Source organism: Nyctereutes procyonoides, unplaced genomic scaffold (genome assembly GCF_905146905.1).
Source record: "Nyctereutes procyonoides isolate TBG_1078 unplaced genomic scaffold, NYPRO_anot_genome, whole genome shotgun sequence".
NCBI classification, from domain to species: Eukaryota; Metazoa; Chordata; class Mammalia; order Carnivora; family Canidae; genus Nyctereutes; species Nyctereutes procyonoides.
In genome coordinates this window covers 40846-59220 of record NW_026574989.1, presented here as the reverse complement: position 1 = coordinate 59220, position 18375 = coordinate 40846, and the positions used below count along the sequence as shown (strand labels likewise).

General features: G+C 50.1%; 1 protein-coding gene across 1 annotated transcript in view; it reads left to right on the top strand.

The window, feature by feature from the left end:
- LOC129512472 (leucine-rich repeats and immunoglobulin-like domains protein 1) overlaps positions 1–18375 on the top strand; it is an 89101-nt gene that overhangs the window by 35576 nt on the left and 35150 nt on the right. The window contains 3 exon segments of the mRNA XM_055329749.1: positions 12312–12449; positions 16183–16341; positions 18032–18175. Coding sequence (XP_055185724.1) covers positions 12312–12449; positions 16183–16341; positions 18032–18175 — 441 coding nt within the window.

Below are 18375 nucleotides of genomic sequence, written 5' to 3'. Positions count from 1 at the left end.
CCCCCTGGAGAAAGGCCACTGCTGCTTAGGCTGCCCCTGGGCAGTGTTCGCCCCAGAAGGCCCTCCGCCTTGGGACTGTTAGGCAGGCCAGGCGTGTCTGCACTTAAGGATCAAGTCCCAAAGTTCGGTGTCTAAGGTTGCACTAACAGCTTTGTAAAATAACAATTTATTTACATAATAAGCACATTAAAATAGTATGCAAAAGAGAGAAGAGGAAAAATTCTGTCGTCGCCCTACTACATCCAAGAGAAAAGTATTATAGAATTTCCTATCTTTTTCCTGCCGGCCTCGTTGGGAGAGTAGCAGTCATGGGTATCCGTCAGCAGAGCACCTTGCTTTCTGCTCTGGATCGTGGTGTGGATGGCATCCTGAGTGCAAGAGCACTGCTGGCTGCAGAGGCCAAGATGGGGGCACAGCCACCAGAATGTTATGTTTTGTTCGGAAATTTTGAGTAAGGCTCCCTGGGTTAGAGTTTTCCCCCGCTATCTGAAAGAAGAGTGTTCCTCTGAAACCTTTTGTCAGCCAAAGTGTTGTAAATCAAAGAAGCAATTACCGTTTTGTCTAAGCAAAACTCATCTTTGGGTTTCTGAAGCTTAGCAAAAACAGGTCCTAACGTATGGAGGGCTTTCCTAAAAAACCAAGTGGTGGAACCCAGACGTGGGGATCCTCAAGTCCTGCCTGGTGAGGTCTCCCCGGGGGCACAAACTACTGTGGCAAGCAAAAGAGGCTGTTGGTCTTAGATTCTCAGGCTGCCCCTTGTGCCCACACCCCTCCCCCCGCTGCTGCCCAGCGTTTCCAGTGGAGAGGAGAGGGGTGCTCACTCTGTGCAGTGCAGCAGTTGCATCACAGCACACGGCAGGGAGAGAGGGGACACTTGCAGCTACCCTCCCAGTCTTGAGATGTCAGCCGTTGCAGTGGCTTCACACCCTCTAAGATGAGCTGAGTGGACACCCCTTGTTGAAAGTTTCTGGGATTGGAGCCTGACTTTGAAGGTTCTCTTACCGCCTCCTTGCTTACCACCACCATCTCTCCACCTTGCCCACCTTTCTGTGCCAGCCCCTTGACTCTGGGAGAATCTGTGCCACAAGCTTACCATGAGGCACACTGGTTTTCCTCCCTGCTTCCTTTGAGGGACGCAGACACAGGGACCTTGAAAATGGTGATGAGAAGAAATTAAGTGAGCCCAGTGCATTCCTGCAGCACCCGTGGGCTCCCCGCTGGCATTGGGGATTGTGGTTCTGCAGGACGCAGCCCCACAGCCTGGTGCTCTGTGCACTTTCAGGCAGGGCCCCTCATCTGTGAGGACTCCAGTGTGCTGGAGAGGAACACCAGCTGTGTGCTGGGTGGCAGCTTGCCAGGGCAGGGGAGAAAAGGAGAAGAAAAAACAAGGATGCGTTGACTGACTTAGGGAAAGATAAAGCCAAGGGAGAGAACTGAGCAGCCATGTTGGCCTTGACCAGAAAAGAAACACTTGGCTTTCCTGACCCAGGGGTGGCCCTGTGTAGATGGGAATTTCGGGTGGAAGGGGCTCATTGTTCTCGGCTTTCCATGCCCTGGCTCAGCTTGGTGCCGCTCTGCCCTGCTCAGATGCCAGGGCAGGTTACCTCTGCATGGTCCTGGAACTTATGATTCTGCAAGCATTGGCCAACCCCTAGTGTCCCCGCTAGTGTTAACATGGGACAGCCCTTCTCCCTGGGGACTGCAGTCCAGGTGTGGTAGCTAAGTGTTCCAGAGCGCACTGGTGTCTGCTAGGAGCTCCCCTAGTTGAATTCCTCATCACCCTTACCCCTGTGGCCAAGGCATGATGGGGAACTGGGACAGGGCTGCTCCTCACTGCTGCCAGGTATGGGATGGGCGGACCATTAGCCACCGCATGAGAAGCAGACCTGGCTCACCTTTGCCAATCCTGGCTAATCTGTGAATGTCTGGGGTTAAACCGGGGAAAATGCACAATTAACCTTAAAGTCCATTTTATTAGGCATTTTCTTTTAGACATGATAGGTTTTCTACCTATTAAATTCTAGGTAGACTTTAACCTTTAATTTCTTAAAAAAAATTCTAATTGGATGGTCGCCTCAGTATTTTTTTCTGAATGACATTCATTTGTTCAGATTTGTGGTGGAGAATATAGGAGACCGAACTAAGATGGCAACTCATTTGTTTATTCAACAAATATTTATTGAGCACCATTATGTTCCAAGGATGGTTCTAGGTGCGAAGGATATAGCAGTAAAGAAGACTGGTTCAAAATTCTAATTACATTCTAATGATGTAATGACCTCAGGATTTCTTAATACCTTAGGAGGATTTGTTTTCATCTGTTTGTAATTAATAGACTTTTAGAGCACTTTTAAGTTTATAGAAAAATTGAGCTGAGAGTACAGAGGCTTCCCGTATACCTCGTCCTCTGGTTTTCACTATTAACATTTTGCACGTTAGTGTGGTAAATTTGTTAGAATGGATGGGCCAATATTGATACATTATTAACCAAACCTATAGTTTACATTAGGGTTCACTGTTGTACATTCCTTGGGCTTCTGCAAATGTTTAATGACCTGTATCCACCATGACAGTGTCCTGCAGAATAGTTTCACTGCCCTAAAAATCCCTAAGCTCCACCTATTCATCCCTCCCTCTCCGTAACCCCTGGCAACTACTGATCTTTTGCCTTTTTCAGAATATCCTGTACTGGAATCACAGAGTAGACAGCCTTTTCTGATTAGCTTCTTTCACTTAGCCATGTAGGTTTCCTTTGGAGGTTCTCTTGTCTTTTTGTTAGCACATCATGGAATGGAATGCAGAACCCTGGTAGTTTGGATGAGGATTCTGTTGATTTACGGTCACTTGTGGGCTTTGTCCCTGTAGACTTCACAGAACCACGGTGGCTGACTCGACCATTCCTGATCTTCGGCTTCCAGCTCGATGTGTAAGGGTGGGGGAAACCAAGTGGGCTCTGCTGCACTGAGCTGCCTAGGGCCAGCCACTCCCATGGGGATGGGACATCACGTCTCCCTTGCAAGGAGTTAATCAAAACAGTTCGTTGAAGACCCCAAGGGGAGAGTGACCCTAGAGGAAGTGAAGGGGTCAGGAGGTTGGTTGACACAGCTCAGTCCTACCTTCGGAGGGGTTGACCCCGCCTGGTGGAGGCTGTTTATCCCGCCACTGGGCTGCTCTTGTTTTTTATCCGATCTCCACCTGAATAAACAGATCCGGAACGTCATCTGCAGCCAGGCTGAGAATCTGCCAAAATTCCCCAGGGAACGGACGATTCACCAGCAGCAGAGGGGAGGGGTGGGCAGTGAGAAGGAGAGAGAGAAAGAAACCTGCTTATTCTGATCCTCATTTCCTGTCCAGCAAACAACCTAAGCTGGGCCGTTTCTGAGACGTCACTGGTTTCTTAGAGCAGATGATCAATGTATGCAGTAGAACAGATGGTTTTGGTTTTTGTGCTTAAGAAGGTGAATGTCAAGCAGTCTAGTTGAGGGGATATTGCTTTGGACTGTCATTCTGGGCAGCGAAATGTTTCTTCACATTGGCCTAGGAAAGCTCTTCTGGACTTGTTCTTCTTATAGCCTCCTTCTCTCCATATTTCAAGTTGCTTGTGGTGTTGGTCCTGGTACTTTGGGCACATTAACTTCTTGCCAATTTGGGGCTTAGAATAATTGTTTTCTATCCTCTTTCTTTCTTTCTTTGCTCACTAGGCCCCCACTTAAAAGAATTCTGCTGGACACCTGAATGAGATTAGATTGAGCTAGCCATGCTCTGCGGCCCCAGGCTGTATTCCTGATGCTTTTTGTGGGGGACAGGTGCAGGCAGAGGGATGTGGGAGGGTGGCAGCATCTGACATTGTGGTTGAGTGAAGCGGCGGGAAGCATCAGACTTGGATCAAATGGCTTTTCAGACACATTTCAACTCTGGGAAATTTGGTTTAAGAGAAAACTAACAATGTTGGCTAAGGCCGAACCAATGCATGCCCTGAGATTGTGCATAGGTGCCACTCCTGGATGTAGATACTTGTCGCAGGTGAGTGCAAGTACGTACCCAAAGGTATATGCACGGAATGTGTTCATGGCTGTGGTTTCTGCAGTAACCCAAACTGGAAATAACTCCATGCCCATCAACAGTAGGAAAAGTAAATTGCTGTATGCTCTGTAGAAATATGGTGATGAAAAAGAATGGCAGCTCATACAACAGCGTGGATGGATCCCCTGAGCAGAACGTTGAGTGAAAGTAGTCGGAAACCGAAGAGCCTATCGGGAGCGATTCCATGTGTATAAAGCACCAAAGTAGGCAAGATTAGTCATCGGTGGTAGAACAGAGCTGTTCCCTTTGGGAAGAAGAACTGCCAGGAGAGGGACAGGAAGGAGGCTGAATACGTTCTGAATCTGGATCTGAGCAGTTGGTACATGGCTGAACACGTGGAAAAAGGCATTGAGCTCTGCACTTAGGATGTATGCACTTCTCAGTATTCCTGTAATATTGCCATGAAAGCATTTGCAAACAAATACAACAGCTGCCGCCCCTGGGCCGCATGGCCGGTTTGGCAGTGCTGTATTTTTCAACAAAGGAGAAATTATTATCTTCATCGGTGTTCTTGAAATGATTAGCATCTTTTGGCGCTTGCGATAATACAGCCACCCCCCTCAGGTAGGCATCGGAGCCTCCCTGACTGAGTTTTACAACAAAATCAATAATAACAAGGTCACAAACTGTGTAGCCTTCTATGGGTTCCAGGTATGGGCTACAGAATTACAGCATAGCCCCAGGCAGCACTAAGGGTGTGTGAACGCCTTCATCCATTCTGGTCAGACCTTGGAGTGCCTGCTCTGGGGGTGATAAGTGCTGTGGTGCAGAACCATAGAACCAATTCTGGGACAGCACGGGATAGGGTCCTCCAAGCCTGCAGGGTGTGGATCGTAATGATGCTCACCAGGATCACTGTGCTGAGTGCAGGGTGGGGGTGGTGGTGGCAGGTGTATGACCGCCCCGCCATGCCCACCCCATTTCAGGGCTAAATTGTGCAAAACTACGTCTTAGCCAAAGGTTCAAATAAAGCAAGGCCTGGAATCAATTTTGCTGATTTTGTTAAGGAAGACCTTTAAAAGTTTGATATTGAGATAACATGGAAGACGTGCTGTTACTAGTGAGAATCAACACTCTGGGAGCGGACAGTGTGATTTCTGGGTGTCACCATAATTCTCTGGAAGAGCCGCAGGGTGTGCCTGCTTTAGATGTTAAGGACAGTGGGTTGGCCAGCTTTAGTGTGTTTGCCTAATTGGAAGAATTAAAAGGAGTAAGGATAAAGAGTGAGGATCTCCATTCTCTTAAGATCACTGTGTTTGCCTACCTGTCTCCACTGGCTCTCCTGGTCAGGGTCCTGGGTTGTCTTTTGAGGGACATAATGAAGATTAAGACTTAGGTCCCAGTTTACTTCCTGAAGAGGTAGAAGAGACATCAGTGGGAAAGATTCCAATTAGTGCCATCTGACATGGGCCCTAGAGGAACAATGGAAGGGTTCTCTGCTGTAGAGAATCATTGAGTACCATTTTGCAGGTAGGTAAGTCGGGTGCAGAAAGTAATTTACCGACAGTTCCAAGGCTGCATCAGAGCTAGAGTTAGAATCTGGGTGACTCCTCCACCAACCCAAACTGGTTGCTATAGTGTAGACCAGGGGTCAGTAAACTGTAGGCAGCAGGCTAAATGTGGCCCACGGCTCATTTCTGTAAAATAAAGTTTTACGGGAGCAGTCACACTCATTCATTTACATATTGTCCTGTTTCACTCCAGTGTCAGAGTTGAGTACTCATGACAGAAAATGCATGAGGCACAACGCCTAAAATACTATCAAGCCTATTTTAGAAGACGTTTGCTGAGTCCTGGTGTAGACAATAGGAGCATAATTTCAGGAACCAGCTGTAATCCACTTGACCCCCGTGACCCTGCTGCTTTTGATCTGCTTTCCCTTTCTTCCTGGCTGTTGTCAGTGACATGAGATCTTTTCCACCACCAACGGGAGGACCTTGTAAACGAACCTTTCACAGACCCATAGTGGAACAATCACTTATGATGAAAAGTTTTAAATGTTGGTTTCAAATGCCCCTGTCGGTTTTACCGCCCAATTCAACATCGACTCTGAAAATGTAGCCAAGTGGAGAGAGCTTATCTTGCCTGCCCTCTGCCTTTGAAGACCGATTTTATTTTTGAAGCCTTTAACAGGTGTTGGTTTAATAGACTTGTGCTGTATTAAGTTCTCCTTGCCACAGAGGGCCGCCTAGGGGGTAAACCGACACGGGGTGGAGGTGGGCACCGGGGATCAGCACCGCACCTTCCCTGGCCCCACAGCCGCAGAGCCCTTCTCACTTGGTTTCAGTGGTGGAGAGAGCCTGGGTGTCCCTCTGCAGCTCTCCATTCCCCAAGAATCAAGGCAGCCAATCCTCCCTCAGTTACACATCCTTAAAGACATGATCTCAGAGGAACTATTCTTTCCACCCAGAATATCCATGAGTAAGGACTTGAGCTTCCCTGCCTCGTTTGCTGAGAGTCCAGAGGCACAAAGCCCTCTGGAGAGTTGCTCGCACAGGCCTCCAGGAAGCTGATACAAAAGCTAGGCCTAGCTGAGGCCGGTCATGCAGATGGGTCTGAGGAGACCAGGAAATAGCCAGCTAGCATTCAGACCCAGCCAAGCTTTGCCGAGGGCTTATGGATTGAATCCAGGACTGTGTCCTTAAAATTCTGCTGGGAGAGCCTCTGAGATGGCACGCCTGATAGTCCTGCCCTTCTGAATTTGCATTTGAGTTCCTCTTGCTTCTCAGCTGTGTGACCTCAGGAGAATCCCAGCAGATCTTCAAGCCTCAGTTTCTTTAACTATTAAGTACAGAGATTAATAGTACTTACCCCTTTAGGATGCTCTGTGATTTCCCTGTGGCTTCACCCAGGGCCTGTTGCATACAGGTGTTGAGTTATTGGTCAGCTGTTGCTAAAGAGAACTTGAGCAAAGATCTAGAAGTTACTAAGAGAAGTGTGGGCCTTCTTGGGAACTGGACAGTCAGTTACATTAAAGGAGAGACATGATGACCACCTCCGTGTTGCAAGTGGCATTCAAAATCTGGGCAGTTTCTTGAAAGAGGACCACCTGATGGAATCAGGGCAGCAAACACATTTTCACAGCTGTGTACTCTCAAGGGGGTAGGAGGGCTTCCCCTGAATACTGCCACCACGTTGGCTCTGGCATTTATGGATGGGTGTCTGGAGGGGGCATCTTGGGTAAGCCGACTTCCCGGGATCGGGTAGGATAGGGTTTGGTGGGCTGTGGTCAGGGTGTGCACATAAGCCACATTTACTGCGGGAGTGAGGAGGGGAATGTAATGCATCTGGTTGGGGATCCGTCAGTTCTCTGGCCGTGGAGTCCTGCAGAAGCTTTCGTCTGGGATTTGCTTTGAAGCACAGCTACTCAAGATGATACTCTCCAGCTGGAACACACTTATTTCATGCACAAAGCTGAGACTGAGGGCCCTGAGTCAACGATTTGTTGCTGAGAGAGGACTCAGGCCTGCCTGCTTTGCATTGAAATATGGCAGAGAAGTAGACAGGAACCAGTCATTTATTATATTTATTCATTCTTTTGCCAGAGCAGCTCCCGCAAACTAGATCCTGAGCCTGGCTCTGAGGATACAAATATGACTAATAAAAACAAGAACTGGTTTTATTGAGCAACTGTTTTGTGTCAGGTCACATCACCCGGGGGGGTATAGGAACTTCACACCTTGCTTTATAGCGGAGGCTCCTCTCAAGGTTCACACCTAAAAGTTGTGTAACTGGGATTTGAACTCAGGCAGGGCAGTGCTAATGGCAGGTTCTTCAGTGCTATGCCAAGTGCCAGCCCAGGATGAACTCCTGGCCTTGGGTGGAGTTGTCACGGTCCACAGAGATCTCTAACACAGTGTGATTTTTTTTTTTGCCATGTTGGGGGTGGGTGGGTAGAGTCTACAGGAGCACAGAACTGTGTGGCCAGTTTTCCAGAGTGCAGGAGTTCAGGAAGAATTTGATCAGGGCTTTAAATTTTTTTTAATTTTATTCATTTTATGATAGGCACACAGTGAGAGAGAGAGAGAGAGAGAGAGAGAGGCAGAGACACAGGCAGAGGGAGAAGCAGGCTCCATGCACCGGGAGCCCGACGTGGGACTCGATCCCGGGTCTCCAGGATCACGCCCTGGGCCAAAGATAGGCGCTAAACCGCTGCGCCACCCAGGGATCCCTGATCAGGGCTTTGAGCTAGAGCATAGAGCAGAGAGATCAGTCCGGGGGGCGGGGGGAGACGGCAGTGCATCCTCAGCAGCTGGGACCAGCAGTGTTGAAGCCCTGAGGACCTGTGAAGGTCTAAGTGTATTGTGTTGTCTGGGCAGTACTACCACTGGGCCACTGACACGCTTTCTTTCCTTCACGTTCCCTGACTGAACTCATCTGCTTAATGATTTTCTTCTGTCTCAATGCTGACAAGTCCCAAATCTCTGAGATTCAGAAATTCAACTTGTATTCATTTTTTATGAATCATTCCACACGTACTTATTGAACACCTGTTATGTGCTTCACACTGTTCCAGTGGTTGGAGACACATTAGTGGACAGATCAGACGGTATCTCCACCTTCCTTGAGCCATATCCTGGTGGGAGAGAAGGTGTTAAACTTAGAAATAAGCATATTACTGAATATATAGGTGATAATTAGAGCTTTTGAGAAAAATAAAGCAGGCAAGGGAGTGGAAAGTGTGTGTTAGAGAGAGATGGGCAGGAGGAGTCTGTGGGTTTAGAGAACCTGGCCAGGGAAGCCTCATTGCAAAGGCGATGTGTGAATAAAGATGGGAAGGATGTAAGGGTATGACACCTGTGCATCTGAGGGGGCGGAGCATTCCAAGCAGAAAGGCAAGTGCAAGGGTTCTAAGATGTGTGTGTGCCTGCTTATCTGAGGGCCGTGTGGGGTGGTGTGTACAGTGGAATGAGGCAGCAGAGCGGGTGTGTGGCAGTCACGTGGGCTTTGGAGACCACTGTGAGGACTTAGTCCTACATGAGATGCAAGAGTCATCGTTTTGAGTGGTAGGCAGTGGATTCTTGTGAACTGACTTGGGTGTTTTGTTTTATTTTTAAATTGCGGTAAAATACACGTAGCACAAAATTTCATCAGTTTTCAAGTGTATAGTTCAGTAGTGTTAAATACGCTCGTGTTGTACAGCTGATCTCCAGAGCTATTTCCATCCTGCAAACCTAAAACTGTCTACCCATTCAACAGTTCCCCATTCCTACCTTCTCCAGCCCTTGGTAAGAACTACTTTACTTTGTTTCGGTGACTTTGACTACTCCAGATTACCTCCTAGAAGTGAAATCATACAGCATTTGTCTTTTTGTGACTGGCTTATTTCACTTAGCGTGAAGTCCTCAGGATTCATGCTCGTTGTATAACACGTGGGTCAGAATTTCCTTTTTAAGGCTGAAATTAGTGCATTGTACGTGTAGAGTGTGCTGTGTTTATTCATCCTTCGATGCACATTTGGGTTGCTTCACCTTTTGGCTATTATGAATAATGCTGCTATGAACATGGGTGTGCTTATATCTCTTTGAGATCTGCTTTCAGTTTTTCTGGATATATAGCCAGAAGTGGTACCGCTGGGTTGTGTGATATTTAATGTTTTGAGGAACCACTATACCATTTTCTTCAACATGGCACCAGGGTTCCCATTTCTCCACATTCTTGTCCACATTCTTGTTTTTTTTTTGTTTTGTTTTGTTTTTAATAGTACCAATTGTATGAGTATGAGGTTATTGATGTTGAGTTTTCACGTCCCGCTGGCCATTTGCATGTCTTCTTTGGAGAAACATCTGTTCAAGTCCTTTGCCCATTTTTTAATTGGGTTGTTTGGGGTTTTTTTGTTGTTGAGCTTTAGGAGTTCTTTATGTATTCTGGATATTAATCCCTTATCAGATACATGATTTACAAATGTTTTTCCCCCATTCCTTGGGATGGCTTAACAGGTTCTCTCAGGTTACTGGGTTGGGAGTAGTCCACACACACATAGGGATGGCAGGCACACCCTCTAGCCTGCTAACCAGGTTATCTTCAGATCTGCAGACTAGAATATTTAGCATCACTGTTTGATGCAGCCCCCAGCTCTCCTCTCCAGGTCCTCTGGGCCTGTCTCTTACTCTTGTCTTCTGTCTGTGTTGCTGCCCCCTCTCTTGAACCATGGTGACATGGAGTCCCTATTCCCCAGGTTGGCCTGGGAAGCCTCGCCTGCTGTGCTCTGCCTGCCTCCCAGCTCCTGGCCTGGGTCTTCCCAGTGTCCGCCTCCAGCCCCTGGAGTTGGCCCCCACACCCTGCTCGGGGCAGAACTCAGCACTGCCCCTGGCACGTTGTGTCCCCGGTGCCTGTCACCCTCACTCTCACGCCCGGTTGTGTCTCGTCCCTGGGGCTGCCTCTTGGGCCAACTGGGGACGTCTACGGCATGTGAAAGAGCCGCCTCCTCATCACCAAGTCCTTCTTCCGCAGTGGGCCTGGTGCACCTAGGGGCCCACAACCTGTTTGAATCCATGAACAAACAGACCGGCAAGAAAGACCAAAAAAGGTATAGGATGAAGGGCAGAGACAGAGGAGAGAGACGAGGCACAATGGGAGAAGCGTCAGGGGGGCTCCCAGCTGTCCCGTGGCCCCTTCCTCTGTGTACAGTCCCTTTTTGCATGACTTCGGGCCACGGGTGCTCCTTGCCTGCTTTCTTCACATCCTCTATTCCTGGCTCCCTGGTCCTGCATTCACAGTTCCTTGGATGAGGCTCAGCTCTGTTGCCTTTCTTGTTCTTCTTTTCCCATACTTAACATAATAAAGGTTTTCTTTTCTTTTTCCCTTTTTCTTTTGGAGGCAGAAAACTGAAGAGACCATCTTTATTAAGAACATAATAAAGAACTCAAAGGACAGAGCTTTGGCAGGGAGAGGACGCAGAGGGAAAAATGGCCTTTCATTCTGGGGAGACTTCCCTGTGTGGGGAGTTGTGCTCTTGTAAATGGATTTTTGGGTTCAGGGCCTGGGAGAGTTGCAGAAAAAAACAAAGGAGTGGACAAGCAGCCCCAGAGCTTCTGGGAAAGAGAGCCTTGTTTATGCCTGTTGGAACCGATTTGGTCAAGTGTTTGTTTAAAAGAGATGCCACTTGGTAAGCGACGCCTGGCTTCCTTGTGTTGTGTTCAAGAATGCTTTGATTGGCCAGGGACCCTGACACTGTTGACTCAGAAACTGGCCTGAGTGAGTGCCTGGAACTGGAGGCCCAACAGTACCACCCAACAGATTCTGAAGTATCTGAATATTGGGATTTAAGGCTGCTGTGGTTTGATTCTGCCTGGCACAGCCAAACCCACAATTGGGGGCAGGGGTCCCCGTAGCCTCCAGCCTTGGCTAGCATTTGTTATCTTTTTCTTGATTGATAAATTTTGGTTAGTTGGTTAAGTTCAGGGGTTTCCAGAAAGAGGACTATAGGTGCAAATAAGTCATGGTGGTAAAATGCCTTTTTTGGGTGGGGATTAAGCACTCTGAACACTTAGGTTAACATCTGCTTTCGTGTGGTTTCAGCTGGGTGATCCATGTCTCTAAAAGAAGAGGTCACGGCCCCATCTTCCATACGAGGAAACCGAGGAACAAAGCTATCAAGAGGGTAGAGTCAGGAGGGTCAGATTCAATCCAGATTCTACCTGGATCTAATTCCAGGTAGACTGAGCATCAATCCTGTTCTTAGGTTGTCAGAATCGTGCCATTAAAAAAAAAATCCCTTGTGCCTGTCCTCACATGTGGCAAAACATGAGGTGTGTGATGAGCATTAAGTTGGATTAGACCTGAACTCTGGGCTATGGTGCCTGCAGTCCCATAAGTGATGGGCTTGGGCTGCATTCTGAAGATTCTAGATGAGAACCCCACCAGGAGCTGGTTGGTTTCACCAGGAACATTCTTTATGGGAATGCACACTTGTGAGTTCTGAGTTCTGGCTCGGTGTTCTCTGCATGGTGTACATAACCCCTGCATTCTTGTCCTTGGGGAGAGCAGCCTAGGCTTTGAACTTGGGCAGACAAACATGTCACTGCCAGGAAATTCGATCTTCTGTCTAGCACCCAGCCAGCAGGTGATAACTTTGCAGAAAGAAGAAGAGGAGACCTCATTTGAAGAGCAGCACCACTTTGAGAATTATCTGAATCAGGGAAGAAGGTGTCTGAAAGAAACAGTGGGGAAAATGTTGTTTCTCTGCAAACAGACAGACTCCAGTCCCCTCCCTCTTTGTGTTTCAGGCAGCACAATAAGATCCGCGGTGTGGAGGGGAGTCAGCTGAAGGCTTACCTTTCCCTGGAGGTGCTGGACCTGAGCTCGAACAACATCACGGAGATCCGGAACACCTGCTTTCCGCACGGGCTGCGCATAAAGGAGCTGTAAGTGCCCCTGCTCTGCCGTCTGCACCCGGGTGGGTGCAGAGCATGGGTTTCCCTCTCCCCCGTGCCCAGGCTGAGCCTGGGTGGGGAGGTGCTGGGCATGCACCTTTGGCTTTCCTCAGCAGGGCAGAAGGCGGGGGACCCCGGTCCACTGTCTTCTGTGTGCGTATTTGTAGAGCATCTCCTACTTAAGCAGCATTCTTCTTCTTCTCCTCCTCCTCCTCCTCGTCCTCGTCCTCGTCCTCGTCCTCCTCCTCCTCCTCCTCCTCCTTCTCCTCCTTCTCCTCCTTCTTCCTTCTTTCTTCTTCTTCTTCTTCTTCTTCTTCTTCTTCTTCTTCTTTTTCTTCTTCTTATCCTTCTTCTCCTTCTTCTTCTTCTTTCTTCTTCTTCTTCTTCTTCTTCTTCTTCTTCTTCTTCTTCTTCTCCTCTCCTCCTCCTCCTCCTCCTCCTCCTCCTCCTTCTTCTTCTTCTCCTCCTTCTCCTCCTTCTCCTCCTTCTTCTTTCTTCTCCTTCTTTCTTCTTCTTCTTCTTCTTCTTCTTCTTCTTCTTCTTCTTCTTCTTCTTCTTCTTTTTCTTCTTTCTTCTTCTTTCTTCTTCTTCTTCTTCTTCTTCTTCTTCTTCTTCTTCTTCTTCTTCTTCTTCTTCTTCTTCTCTTCCTCCTCCTCCTCCTCCTCCTTCTCCTTCTTCTCCTTCTTCTCCTCCTTCTTCTCCTTCTTCTTTCTTCTTCTTCTCCTTCTTTCTTCTCCTTCTTCTCCTTCTTCTCCTTCTTCTCCTTCTTCTCCTTCTTCTTTTCCTCCTTCTCCTCCTTCTCCTCCTTCTCCTCCTCCTCCTCCTCCTCCTTCTTCTTCTTCTTTCTTCTTCTTTCTTCTTCTGTTTTTTTTTTTAATTTCAGTTAGTTAACATATAGTGTATTATTAGTTTTAGAGGCAGAGGTCAGTGATTCATCAGGTGCATGTAACACCCAGTGCTCCGTATATCTCGTGGCCTCCTTAATGCCCATCACCCAGTTCCCCATCCCTCCACCTGCCTCCCCTCCAGCAACCCTCACTTTGCTTCTGTGGTTAAGAGTCTCTTATGGTTTGTCTCCCTCTCTGAATTCAGCTTGTTTTATTTTTTTCCTGTCTTCCCCTTTGATCCTCTGTTTTGTTTCTTAGATTCCACACGTGGGTGAGATCATATGATAATTGTCTTCCTCTGTTTGACTGGCTTTGCTCAGCATAATACCCTCTGGTTCCATCTACACCATTGCAAATGGCAAGATTTCATTCTTTTTGCAGGCTGAGTAGTATACCTGTGAGTGAGTGAGTGTGTGTGTGTGTGTGTGTGTGTGTGTGTGTGTGTACACACCACGTCATGATCCATTCATCTGTCGAGGGACTTCCAGGCTCTTTCCAAAGTCTGACTATTGTGGACATTTTTGCTGAGCAGCATTTTCCTGACTGCATAGATGGAAGCTGAGGCTGGGAGGGGGTGAAGCAGCCTCACAGACCCATCCCTTGAGAGGAGCCCCTAGCTCTCAGGTACCGGTGCAGCTGGAGGACAAGGCCTGTGTCCTCTCTCATTGCCTGGACTGCCTCCCAGGAGGGGTAGGAGGGAAGGTTCAGGGGTATGTAGCAAATGGCCCTGCAGGGAGGCCTCGCTGCCGAGGCTTATGCGGTGGGTGCTGATCTTCGTGGCACCCCACTCCTGAAGCCTGGTGTGAGCGCTCTTCGAGGACGTGCGTACTCCCACATCTGGGTTCCCAGGACCTCCTAGACCTTTGTGTTGGTGAGTGTCCCCTTTGCCTATGCTGACACCCCTTCACACACCCAGTGCGTGGTGGAAGGGAGGAGGCACCACTCAAACCTGTTGAGCTTACTGTTTATTGGCAGAAAAATGTTGCTTTGGGGGAGAAACTAAAAACCCCGGCTCCAGAGATGTCTTCGAATGACACGTGAGTTTTCATTCCCCGCGTCATTCCTCATCCTGACTCATTTTGGGGCTCGTTCATGAGGGTGTCGTGGAGTTTTCTTGACCCCTCTGTTCAGGGAAGCCAAGGTATGGTACCCAGGTTTTCCCGAGATCCCAAGGAGGGGATGTGATTTCTCTCTTAGGCTGCATCAGGGCACCAGAATTGGAAATGGGGGGGGCCCTGGCCTTTGTAAAGCCAGGGTGACCGTGCTGAGCCCCGCACTCAGGGCTTTCCAGAGGTGTCCTGTTGCCACCTGGCACTCCCTTGCTTGGGACAAAGAAACCAGCAGCCCCTGGACTGAATTGCGGTGACCTCTCTCTGTACAAAAGCAGGAGGGACTTTCTACTCTGGCAGCTCCTGGCCCATGTACCTCCATCATACAGACTGTCCCCCTCAAATGTGCGGTGTCAGGAGCAAGCAGTCCAGCCCTGCGTGCACAGAAGCCCCGTGTGCCCTGGCCTGGGCCACCGCCTGACAGAGGAGTGAGAAACGCCTCATCCCCTTCCCGTCTCTGGTGAAGCCAATTCTCTCTGGTCTTTTCCCTTTATGCTTTAGCTGCAAAGAAGCAGCATTTGTCCGGGGAAGGTGGAAGGAATGTGGCAGTAGCGGGAGCTTCTGCCAGGAATGACCTATTGCTCTTTCCTTTCCTCCCTCCTTTCCCTTCTTTTTATTAGCTGATGGGGTGAGCGCACAGCGGACTCACAGGTACAATCCGTATGTCCCGGTGTGCTGGGAGCGGAAGTGCCCTTTACAGACATGATCCTGCGGGAGGACGTCCCATTGACGAGTTGCTTGTTGTCCAGAGGGACCCTGGGCAGGTCTGCTTAACGAGTGTCTCTCTGATACACTTAACACGATTAAGATGACTTGGTTTCTACACGTTTAGGAGAGTGTAGACACGGATCTAAAGTGGTACAGTGAGACCCACTTTAACGGGGGGTTTAGCGCCGCTTTCAGCCCAGGGCGTGATCGTGGGGATCCAGGATCGGGTCCCACATCGGGCTCCCTGCATGGAGCCTGCTTCTCCCTCTGCCCCCCTCTCTGTCTCTCTTTCTCTCTCTCTCTGTCTCTCATGAATAAATTAATAAAAATCTAAAAAAATAAAATTCAGGCTGGTAGGGCGCCTGAGAGGCTCAGCTGAGCATCCGACTCCTGATTTCGGCTCAGGTCATGATCTCAGGGGTCAGGAAGCCGAGCCCCGAGTTGGGCTCCCCACTCAGCAGGGTCCCTACTAGAGATTCTCTCCTCTCCCTCTGCCCTCCCACCTGCTCATGGGTGCGCACACGCTCCCTCTGAAATAAGTCAATCCTTTTAAGAAGTAAATACACTGTAAGGCTGCGTCTCTAACTTATTAAATCGGTTCTGACTGTGCCTGCAAGTCGGCTTTCTGATTCCTAGGGCTTTTCCTGCCGACTTCGAACCCTGGGTCTCAGTGGGCGTTGAGGGAATCCCACGGGTGGCTGTGCAGCGGGCTGGACACTGAGGGTGCTGGGGTGCTGGGACCAGTGACATCGACCCTGCCCCCCGGCGGAGGCAGCCCTGGCCACCAGCACAGCGTGCACCAGGCTGAAGTGACCATCCGTCAGGGCCTGAAGGGCATGGTCCTGACGCACCAGTTTCCTGCTCCCCTGCCCGGGAGTAAAGGCGATGAATGTGCCCTCGGACACCTGTCCCCGTGGGTGTGTTTAGCTTTTGTCCCCAGCTCAGCGAGGTCTGGCGTCTGCACCAGGCTGAGGAAGGCCCCTCCTGACCATGACATTTTCTGCCCTGTCGCCGTTCCAGCAGCCTGGCAAGCAACCGGATTGGCACCCCGGAGTCAGGAGCATTTGATGGCCTGTCACGGTGGCTGGTAACGCTCCGCTTGAGCCAAAACAGGACCACCCAGCTTCCTATGAAAGCATCCAAGCTCCCAGGCTGCCACAGCTGCGAGGATGGACACCTGCACTTTGACTAAGGTCAGCCACGCTCCATGGAGGCCAGATTTCCCCATGGCCCTCGCTGCACACGCAACCCCTTCCTCACTGCTCCTCGGCCAGACCCTGCGTCAACTATCACTCATGGCCCTACGGTGACTCCGCATAAAAGCAGATTAGAAGCTGGGTCTGGTGCCTGTGGGCTGCCGCAGGTTGTGGAGGAATCGAGATCCACTGAGGATATACATGCTTGTCCTGCATGGGCACTTTCCAAAATGAGATGAGGAATCCTGCTGCTTAGCTGATCCTGCCTGATGCTCAGGCCGCGCGGGTTGGGGTGTTTATCTCCGGGGTTTCCGCGTGTGTGTTTTCTCTAAAGTCCCATAAAGTCTCTACTGTGGACGCTGTGGCATCCAGCACCTTCTGAGCAGTCTGAGATGAAGTTAGTGTAGCCAGAGGTAGTGAGCAAGAGGCGGGCCATTGTCCTCACTTGCTAAATCCTATAAGGTGGCTATTGTTTTGCTTTTTTGTTTGTTTGTTTTTATTTATTATTCACTCATGAGAGACCTAGAGAGGGCAGAGGCAGAGGGAGACGCAGGCTCGCCGAGGGGAGCCCAATGCGGGACTCGATCCCAGGACCTCGGGAGCATGACCTGAGCCGAAGGCAGACGTTGAACCGCTGGGCCTCCCAGGTGCCGCTTCTTGAGAAAGGATTTGTTTAGTTTTTTGATTTCCAAAGCTGAGAGCCCTCCCAGGATGGCGCGATGTTTTCGTTTTCTTGCGTCCTCCTTACATCACAAGAGTATCTCAGGAAAACAAGCCAGTGTCGGAGCCTGGGTCTGAACAGAACAGCAACTGTTCAGAGCCAGGTTCAGCGGCAGGACGGGGCGCCCACCCCAGCGCCATCACACCTGTGCTTCACTCGCTCACACACGTGCTGTCACACACACACTCACCCCATGTGGGAGATCTCTGGTCCCTTCAGCTCTGGAGAAGGTCCCTCGATGCTCAGAAGGTCGTGTGAGGGAGCAGAGTCATGATGAGACACCGTACAAGTATTTGGGGAAAACCGAGGGCTTTCTGGTCAGCCTGGGATCCCCCCTCTTCCCCTCGTGTTACTAATGGATCCAGCCCACCCGGCTCCCTGAATTTTTTTGGTGAACTGTGCTTTTGTCATGTGGAGTTGGACGCCACGTGGACGTGCTTCATCCCCTCCTCGCCCACATGCACCAACTCCTCTCCATCCGTAGAGACCCCGGCTCATGCCTCCCCTGGGAAAGTCATTGCCATTTGCTACCCAGTGCTTAGGTTTCTCCCAGGTCGAGGCATCTGGCATGGATTGCTCCTGCTGAGCTAAGGGACACCTCACCTAAGACGTTCCCGTCCTGAGTCACACCCACCTCCTCACTGCAGGGTCCTGGGTGTTTGGGGAGGAAATGGAGCATTTGGGCATTTGGAGGCCTGGTGGGGCTGGCTTCTGGGGAACCCTGCGCCCTCCTTTGTTCACGAGCCATGGCTTAGTCAGCATCGCTGCCTGCGGGGCAGGCAAGAGCAGCGTAAGACCCACGGGGACCCCCGCGGTCCATTTGGGCTTCGCCAGGACAGCCTCACCCCCATTTTCTTTGCTGGCTCAGAAACCCAGCTGGGCCTGCATGGGCACAGTTGTAGGTGGGGCACCTGTAGCGAGGCCTCTGAACCTGCTACCTTCATCCCTTCAGGGACCTGAGTAGGGATCGGATTCGGGTCATCGAGGGCCTGACATTCCAGGGGCTTGACGGTTTGGAGGCGCTAAAGCTCCAGCGAAACAGCATCAGCAAGCTCACGGATGGGGCCTTCTGGGGACTGTCCAGGACACACGTGCTGTGAGTGTGCTGTTGGGTTCCGGGCAGGGCCCCGGCTTCGTACAGGCGCTGCGGACCTGCGTGTGCTCATTGGGCCCACACTGCCCTGCAGGGATCACTTAGGGCTCTAGCCGCACCTGGCCCCCTGCCCTTTGGGTCTCAGGAGGCTGGGCACAGCTTAGTAGCTTTGGTGACTTTGCCCAATCTAAGGGTATTTTCCT